The 9,899-nt window shown below is 39.9% G+C and overlaps 1 protein-coding gene across 2 annotated transcripts in view; it reads left to right on the top strand.

The window, feature by feature from the left end:
* The first annotated feature begins 792 nt into the window (after positions 1-792).
* The window catches only part of LOC138080911 (testis-expressed protein 10-like), a 29,631-nt gene continuing 20,524 nt past the window's right edge, over positions 793-9,899 (top strand). For both annotated transcript variants that reach the window (XM_068973796.1, XM_068973795.1), the window contains exons 1-4: positions 793-913; positions 4,497-4,685; positions 6,321-7,033; positions 7,412-7,655. In XM_068973796.1, the coding sequence (XP_068829897.1) occupies positions 4,506-4,685; positions 6,321-7,033; positions 7,412-7,655 (1,137 nt within the window). In that variant the 5' untranslated portion in view covers positions 793-913; positions 4,497-4,505. The remainder of the gene's footprint in view (positions 914-4,496; positions 4,686-6,320; positions 7,034-7,411; positions 7,656-9,899) is intronic.

The following is a 9,899-nucleotide window of genomic DNA, read 5'->3' as shown; positions in this document are numbered from 1 at the left end:
TAATCCCTATCCAGCAAACTGAGGCTCACTCCTTATTCGCTTTACTAAGTCTTATAACCTGGTAAACTGTAAAAACAAATTTAAATCAAGTTCTAAAATCCATATCTGGGGCTCCACGCCTCCTGCAAATCTTTGGCAAGGGTATCTTTCAAAGACGCATTGTCTTTGCTTTCCCACTTCCTTTCTAGGCATTCAACTTTCTCTCTTAAATTCTCTGGGCCCACTTGATTTCAGCAGCAGGAACCCTACCTAGTGCAGAGAAACTAAATATTAGATAAAATCCTCAACTAACACTTTCAGACTCCAGATGCTAGGCGTATTTTTCCCTCTTGTCAACTAATTCTTAATTGCTCCATCCAGGTTAAAGTTCCCAGGAATTCTAGGGTTCTTGCAGTCCCAAACTTTTCCTCTTTCTCAATTCAGTTCAACTTATACTCTTATTTGAATGTGGCTCCAGGTCTGAAGAACAGTGTTCTAGCAGGGAGAGAAGACGCCAGCCCTCAACTACCTGTGACCAGGGCGACACCCATCAGTAAATGCACGCCAGGGAAATTCAGGGAGGGTCAAGCTTTGTCCTTGGATCCTGCGCTCTACGATCTCGGATTCCCGGAGCGCCGGGAGCTTCCGGCGCGGGCCCGCCCCCTCCTCCTGGGGGCGGAGCCTGCCGCTCCCGCTCCCGCCTCCCCGGCTGCGCGCGGCTGCGGGCCGTGATCACGTGAGCGCGGCGCGGCGGAGGAGGGGTCCTGATTTCCGGGCGGCGGAAGGAGACGCGGCCGCGTGAGGACGAGGCGATCTGAAAACACGCTTCGGGAGCGAGAGGCTGAGGCCGGTGGCGCCCGCCGTTGCCCACTGGGCTCTTCCTCGCACGTTCTTCCCCTCTGCCTCCGCGCCCGGGTCCCGGCCGGGTCCGCAGGTGAGCGGTCGCCCCCGGTCGGGCCGGGCCCTCCCGGGGCGCGGGACGGCGCGCGGGGCCGTTGCCCCTCGGTCCGCGGCCCAGGCGGGTAGGGCGGGCTGGGGTCAGTCTGCGTCCCCCGGGGGCCGGGTCGTGGCGCTCCGACAGAGCAGGGCCTGGGTGCGGAGAGGGGCAGCGCGGGGGCGGGGCGCCCCGCGGGCATTTGAAGCGTTTCAAGTGACTGGGCGGGTTCGCGCGGTTTCGGGTCTAGGAGACTTTTAGGCCGGTGTGCGTTAATTGGGCCCCGCTTCCTGGACTGTGGTTCGGACCGCCTTCCCCTGTGGGAGAAGGAAAGATAGTTTCTTGAAAACCACGGGGTCTTCGCTTATGGGATACGGGACCAAAGTCTGGGGTTGAGGATGCGCAGTCGTCTCGTACTCAATTCGGCCCTCGCAGTCCAGGTGTGGAGTAACCAGCCGAGCAAGTTCAGACCATCGGACGTCTCGAGTGGTCCTGGTCTGGGATATTTGTTCTTTGGAAAGTCAGGTGTCTCCGATTGGCCCCTAGGTAGAGTTTGGAGGAACTCGTGAGCGTAAAGGGTTAGAGAGGAAATTACCAAAGGCCGAGTACAATGTGACTTACTGAGGGTTTTTTTTTTGGCGGGTGGAAAGAAGTTGGAAATTAGGAGAGGGTAGTGAGGTGGCAGACAAACTAGCTGAAATTCGGTTCGGTTGAAATCCTGGTAGACTAGACTCTCCTTTTTATTGAAATTAGAAAGCCTGTAGTTGGAGCATATGAAATTCATCTTGAAAACTTTTGAGGCTCACCTGCTTCAAGTGATGTGAGAGCTCAGTCCCTGAGGTTGGTGTTCCTACCATCTATTCGATACCAGCTTCTGAAAAAGTGGCTTGTGTTAGCTTCTCAGTTGTATCCGACTCTTTGTGAACCCATGGACTCTAGCGTACGCTCTCCAAGGGATTTTCCAGGCAAGAATACTGGAGTGGGTTGCCATTTCCTTCTCCAGGAATCTTGCTGACCCAGGGATCGAACCGGGTCTCCTGTGTTGCAGGCAGATTTACTCTCTGAGCCACCAGGGAGGCCGTTTGGTTTGCTGTATTATGAAAATCTTGCTTTTAAGCGAAAATAACAGTTGCTGTAGAACTCTGAGTTCCTAGTATAATAATGTTCCCTGTGTACCATAATAATGATCTTTTTAGCTTGAAAAGTCAAGGAGAGGCGGTCAGTCTTGTTAGCTTTCCTAACAGAGGGAGAACAGAGTAATTAATACTGAGTGGTGGGTAATGCTTGTACAAGCTTGACTGTGTGTTGGACCCTGACCAGCTAGTTAGTGGCTAAAGATAGCACAGAGAATAAGGGGGTGGAGGGTTAATTGATTCGATTTTTCTGAATATCTTGTTCGACTTGTTTTCATCTCTGGTACTAGATAGTAATTGTAGTGAAAGCTCACAAACTGTGCTTGCTTATTTCAGAGAGGCCAAGTGAGTATTACAGCCCTCTTTGTAGTTTTTACCTACTCGTATTTTAGACCAGAATAACTAGAGGTGTGGGTGGGCTGAAAATTTGATATTGGAATAAATGAAATAAGGCAAGCCATTTTGCCACCTTTCCCCCAATTCTCACCAGGATTGCAGTATATATAGCATAAAGTTGGTTTTGATGAATTCAGTCTTATTTACAAAACCCTCTTTCAAGTCCTTAGTAAAGGACTGACACATCTTTCAAATGGTTTTAGCATCACCCTCCTTGCATGGTCTTGTGAGAACTGAATGCTTTTGTATATCTGCTATTATGCTTGATATGTACTGGTCATGAGACTAAGAAAATACACCTTTGTGCTTATAGCATATCTGTTGACCGTGCCAGGCACAGTTCTGAGTATTTTACACATGAGCTCATTTGCTCCTCATTCATCTTACCTAGTAACAACTCTATGAGGTAAGGATTATTATTAGCCCGGTTTTGTAGATAAAAACTGAGACAGATGGTTTAACTATGGCTATAAAGTGCAAGAGTCTGGATAAGAGCTAGTTGCTCTCTTGTATCTGCTCTTAACCTATGTAGCCAAACCCTAGGTGATAGGGCTCTAATGTGTTAAAACCTTGTAACCATGTGAATTTGAATGTAATGTCATAGGTGATTAGCTTCTAGATTCCTGAAACTTCAAGTTTCTGGTCTTGCACCAGCCATTTTATTAATCTTAAAATAATTCAAACCTTCCTTTTGTTCAAATTTCTTGAACTCCCGCGTGTAGCGTTGTGACTTAAAAAAAGTAGCTAGGCATAGGATAATTATGATAGGTCAGGGGAAGTTTTATTTATTCCAGAGACACCTACTCTGGTGGGTATACAGTGCAAGGTAGGGTTTATTATTTTTGTGTGGAAAAGGCTTCAAGAAGGGCTGAGCCAGTTCCAGGTATAGAAGGCTATTTTTTTAGATAGAGGTTAGTTGATGGGAAGATAAAGCTGTAGAGGAAGTTAGGAAGGATCGCTGACCGTCAAACCCAGGTGTTTTTACTGTAAGCAAGTAAAAGGAGCAGCTGAAAGCTTGTGAGCCTTGATCAGATCTGTGTTTAGAAAGAGCCCTCTGGCGATTATCAAATGGACCATGAAGTGGACACTAGTGACAAGGCAGGAATGCTGGTGGGGAAACTTGAACAGTCTTGGGTTGAAATAAAGGATTTAAGCAGGGAGTGGGAATGGGGAGAAGGCACAGATCAAAGATTTTGTGTGTAAGTGGGATAATCTGTGTGTAAATTGAAAGAATATGATGGAGAAAGAGAAGTGCAGTTCAACAGGGTTATACCTGAGTGGTTATAATAGCGGCCTAGCTGGTCTTTGTTCCTTAGCTCTCTGTTACACTGTATTTCCTTTTATATTGCTTTTTTTCCCCTCCTCTTTTTGTTTCCGGTTTGTATCTAGTCTGAACTTTTCCTGGTGTTCAGAATGCTAGTACTTTCATTTTTGCCTATACCAAGCTTATCCCCTTTTCTTCATCTCTACTGTTTTCCTTGCTCATGAAATGCCCAGTGCCTGTCCTTGCTGCATATCTGAATCGTCCCCATTTTCAGGCACTCAGCTTAGGTTCATGAAATTTTTCCTAGCTATTACAGGCTGCATTCAGTAATAAAATTGGTTTAGACTTTGTTTTGCTAGAGTTTCTTGGGGGTTTCTGGGGGCCAGGAGCTTCCCAGTAGGTGCAAGGTATACCTGTAGCAACTCTGCTATCTCCCTCTTGTCCTATGAAAACAAAAAATTTTCAGAAGTTTTTTTTCCTTTTTTATTGAAGTATAAATATATTAATTGAAATATACACAAGTTTTCTACTTAGCACATTGCTCGACCCAAGATTCCTATTTAGAACATTGCTTGACAAAAGGTTGCATAGTGAAAAATATCTTAAGTAAACTGACTTTGTTGTTTCTTTATAAAGGTATTTTCCATTTAATGTTTTGATGCATTGGCATGGTTATTGTTGATCTTGATAATGTTAGAGTAATGTAAAGGTTAGAAAATACCTTCTCTATTCTTCTATAATTTATCTTTGGTCTGTATTCATTGTTTTTAAATTAATTCTTTCATCATAGTACTCAAGAATGACCAAAAAAAGAAAACGCCAAGATGATTTTCAGAAAGTAAAACTAAAAGTTGGTAAGAAGAAGCCCAGGTCAGAAAATTCTACTCTTACAAACTTTAAAACGAAGACTATACATCTGCCCGAGCAGCTCAAAGAGGATGTAACACTTCCAACAAACAATAGAAAACTTAACATAAAGGTAAATCATAAACATTTTTTTTTGATAAGATAGGATTTTCCTTAAAGTCATCTAGAATGGTGTACTTTTATGGAAAGTTGTTTTAACTTTTGAAAGTGAAAGTGAAGTCGCTCAGTCGTGCCCAACTCTTTGGGACCTCATGGACAGTAGCCAGCACCAAGCTCCTCCGTCCATGGGATTTTCAAGGCAAGAGTACTGGAGTGGGTTGCCATTTCCTTCTCCAGGGGATCTTCCTTACCCAGGGATCAAACCCAGGTCTCCTGCATTGCAGGCAGACGCTTTACCGTCTGAGCCACCAGGGAAGTGGCTGAACATTGGAGTTTATCTGTTTTTCAGAGGTCATGCTGCCACTACAACTTGCCCACTTCCTCCAGAAACACTTGCTCAGCTAAAGTCAAAGTGATTTCTCCCTTGGGTATTCATGTGATAATTTAATACGTCATCTGGAAGTAATTTTTATATCTTTTTGATGTGTCAAGTTTTTGATGTGACAGGTCTTCAGCTGTTTTTATAGCTCATTAGGATAGGACCCTGTCTTACCCATTTTTGAACCTTTACAATGCATCGCTATTCCAGATTCATAGTAAATGTGTGAAATTAATTGAAATTTAAGCAGTATTTTTGCTTAAAAATGTAGCAGCTTTATTGAAATGTAATTTGCACATAATATTTATTATTTAAAGAGGACAGTTCAGTGGTTTTTAACATATTTACATTGTTAGGCTGCTATCACAGTAATCTAGTTTTAAAACATTTTTGTCACTTTAGAAAGAAACCTTATACCTATTAGAAGTTGCTCCCCATTTCTTCCCCACACCAGACAGCCACTAAGCTATCAGTAAAGATTTGCTTATTCTGGACTCTTCATATAATGGAATCATGAAATGTGGTCTGTTGTTACTGGTCTTTCATTTAGCATGTTTTTGATGTTCATCCACGTTACAGCACATATCAAAACAATACTTCATACCTTTGATGTGTCAGATAGTATTGCAGTGCAGAGCTGTGTTATATTTTTTCACTCAGCAGTTGATGGGCATTTGCTTACTCCCACTTTTTGACTCTTATGAATAATGCTGTTAGAGACATTTGTGAACAAATCTTTGTGAAGATACACGTGTTCTAGTTTTGCTTTCTAATGTCTGCAGGTTAAATAATATCAAAAAGATATTTGAAGTTGTGGTTTCTTTACAGATTATATAAATTATTCTAAATAGAATTGCCATATGTTACACTCTGAATAAAATACACAGACACCCTGAAAGACCACTTAAAATAGGCAGAAAATAGTGTAAATATGTATATGGTACATAGTAGGTCTTTAAGTGATAATGATGATTGCTATCAGTTTAAACGACAGTGTGCCTAATCCTGTGTAATTTCAAAACGAGAAAATACTGACTGAAAGTTAAAACAATTCTTTTATGAAGCCAAAGCTACGTTAAAGCTAAAACTGTTCCTGATCTTAACAAAAGGTACATTTTTCTCAAAGTAACACTTGAAAAATACCTACTGAAGCAGCCCTTGACACCCACCGAAGTGTCACTTTATTAGCATAGTTTCAGTTAGCACTGTTTATTTGAAAATGATGTGTATGTATATGTATATACCTAAAACCTGTATTTTTATTTATAGGATTTGCTGTCACAGATGCATCACTACAATGCTGGGGTTAAACAAAGTGCTCTTCTTGGACTTAAAGACCTTTTGTCTCAATACCCATATATAATTGATGCACACCTTTCAAACATATTAAGTGAAGTGACTGCTGTGTTTACAGATAAAGATGCTAATGTACGATTAGCAGCAGTTCAACTTCTTCAATTCCTGGCCCCCAAAATACGAGCTGAACAAATTTCTCCATTTTTTCCTTTGGTAAGTGCCCATCTCTCTAGTGCCATGACTCACATTACTGAAGGAATTCAGGAGGACTCTTTAAAAGTTTTGGACATTCTGCTGGAACAGTACCCAGCTCTGATTACTGACCGTAGCAGTATATTGCTTAAGAATTTTGTAGAACTTATTTCTCATCAGCAGCCGTCCAAAGGACTGGTAAATAGAGACAGATCCCAGTCCTGGATACTTTCTGTAAATCCTAATCGGAGACTCACTTCTCAGCAGTGGAGGCTGAAAGTCTTAGTGAGACTCAGTAAATTCCTTCAGGCCTTGACAGATGGATCCAGTAGGTTGAGAGAAAGTGAAGGACTTCAGGAACAAAAAGAAAATCCCCATGCCACTAGCAACTCCATTTTTATCAACTGGAAGGAACATGCCAACGACCAGCAACACATCCAGGTTTATGAAAATGGGGGTTCACAGCCAAATGTCAGTTCACAGTTCAGGCTACGGTAAGGATTTCAGTTACGTCCACACTCAGTTTTCCTGTATTGAATTATAACTGCTGACCATTGATGGCTAATGGCGGGAGACACGCAGGTGTCTTCCAAAGTTTCAATAGTTACTCATAATTTAATTTTATTTACTGATGGGAGGAGTCATTTCAAAGTATACTAATTTACTCATTTCTAGCAAAGCCTAATGGAAAGTAAAAATTGATCATCTTTTGGCTTTGTCTTAGAGTTCTGTTTTTCTTGCTAGTGTTGATCAATGTAATTATCAATTCATGGTGCTTCATTTTACTGGTACTTAATATATTTAAGATTTAAATTAAGCAAGGAGTAATATTTTTTAATTAAAAATTTTTCATTCTTACCTTTCCTTGCTAGGTATCTGGTTGGAGGACTAGGCACTGTGGATGAAGGCCTGTCGTGTACTGAAAACTTGAAAGGATTTATTGAGATAATAATTCCATTGCTAATTGAGTGCTGGATTGAAGCTGTGCCTCCACAACTAATGGCTTCTGTTGGAAATGGTATAGAACGAGAACCTCTGCAGGTTATGCAGCAAGTTCTTAATATTATTTCCCTTTTGTGGAAACTCTCTAAGCAACATGATGAAACTCATAAATTGGTGAGAACTATTGGGTTATTTTCTGAGTAATGCCTTTTATCATAACTGGACAGATTAAAAATCAGTGTATTACTACTAACTGGTTATGCATTTTCCAAAAAATTCCCAAGATTTAACTATAAACTTGTAACATTTGCTCAAAACTGCAAATTAAAATAATTCTTTGAGTTTGTTATCTGTTTTAATTTTTAAGTGAAATGTACAGCAAGGTGCTTGATTTCTTTTTTTATTAACTATAATAATGTTACATTGTATTATTTATGGCAGATTGATTACATAGGAACATTCTAGTGTCTGGAGACCTCTTACTTGATTTAAAAAGTTGGTTATTAAGCAGTGTCTTCCAGTTTGGGCCACGTTACAGAGTTTATGCCAAGAAATGGATGAAACCGAAGATCTCATATCTAACCCTGAGTTGTTTTTAAACTATTACATTTCAGGGAAGAAGCTATATGTAAATTTGCTTGGTGTATGCTTTTTTGTTTTCTTCTTGATAAAGAATGTAAATTGGAAAGCATTTCTTAAAGTTACTTTTACTGTAGGTAAGCTGCAATTGCTGGTATGGTGCAAGTGACGTTAACCTAAGTAATTCCAAGTCATAGAACAGTTTCCAGCTAGCAAACATGTTTCTAGATGAGTGAATTTACCTCCTGTTTGGGGAGATTTTGAATATTGGTGGGCTTTTTAAAGGTGTTTTGTTGTGGGGAATATAATACATAGTCCATGGCACAAGTAAGGAAGAACATGCTTGAGTGATGCTGGATTAATGTGGTTAATCTTAAAAAAGGCAGCTGCTCGAACAATACTTTAAAGCTTGGAGCATCGTTTTATAGGAGAATTTCTGCAATGACTTGACTAGGAAGTTGTGACTCTTTGAAGTTGCCTACATATGTACAGAATGGACAAGGCAGTTTTTTAGTTTTGTTCAGTTCTTTTTATTTCAGGCATTTGGGTGTTTAATTATTCATGGGCACCTTAATGCTTATTATTGCTTTAGTAATATTTGTAATTAGATAGAATGGTAGGACTAAACGCAGATTCATTAATTGTGTAGTTTGGGATCATCTACTGTCATTCAGATAACACTGCTACTGCTGCTGCTAAGTCACTTCAGTTGTGTCGACTGTGCGACCCCATAGACAGCAGCCCACCAGGCTCTGCCGTCCTGGGACTCTCCAGGCAAGAACACTGAGATAACACAGAATCTAAACACTGCCTTAGTTTTATGAATATTTAAAATAGTATGTTTTAGAAATATTCTGTGCTATTACAACTAAAATTATTTATTAGTTCATTAACATAGGATACTAAATTCAGACGACTGTTTTGCACAGACTGTTGAAGGTTATGTAGAATAGTAAAGTGGGATAGTGTATAAAATTGAAGTAAACCGAGGGTGGTTAATTCAAATAGAAATAGTATTTAAAAGCATCCATTGGTAGAATTCTCTAATTTACCATGGCAGATTTGAACTGTAATAACTGAATAAGGTAAATCTATTACTTTGCAGACAGAGTATAAATATGTATGTTACACCAGATGGCATTAAAATGCCTGTTATTTAATTTTTCATTACCATTCCTGCTGTTCCTCTTTCTCATTCACCTTAGTTATAGCTTCGTACTTAAGATGTTGAGCAGTCAAAGTTCAAACTTTAGGAGGAATGAAATGGCATTCCTTGGTCTTCTAATTATGCACCACAGGCTGAATTTTTTTCAGAAAATTCAGAAAATGTGTAGGTTTTCTGTTGATAAATTGGCATCTGTATTTGGGTGCAACCTAAGGGTAACTGACTGCTTACTTTTTAAGTTTTGCTAAATGCATATAGTGTGTTTGTATTTTGCTGCATAATTGAGAGGTTTCATTTTTGTCCAGGTATTTTTTTTTAAAAAACCTTTTTAGGAATTTGAAATCTTTCATTTTTGGAAAGAAATTTCAAGTTAACACTAAATCTTATTTGCAGTGGTTGAGTACTCAGATCCTGACTGAGGTGGTTTATTTCTAATACACTCTTTGTATCCTTAGTATCCTTAATTTAAAGTATACTGTGTTTAATATTTTTAAGACACACAGTTGTTTTAAAATATAATGTAAGATTAACTTTTTAGTTAACTTCAGTTTTTGGAGGCCTCTATTAATAACTTTAGGTCAGTATTATAATTTTATACACTACGGAGATTTTGTTGTATCTTAGCTTTGTATTTTAATGCTTGCTACTTTCAGTCTAAATGTTTCTTTATTGTT

This window comes from Capricornis sumatraensis, chromosome 6 (assembly GCF_032405125.1).
Source record: "Capricornis sumatraensis isolate serow.1 chromosome 6, serow.2, whole genome shotgun sequence".
Classification (NCBI taxonomy): Eukaryota; Metazoa; Chordata; class Mammalia; order Artiodactyla; family Bovidae; genus Capricornis; species Capricornis sumatraensis.
The sequence above is the reverse complement of the archived record's forward strand: the minus strand, read 5'-3'. Positions and strand labels throughout refer to the sequence as shown.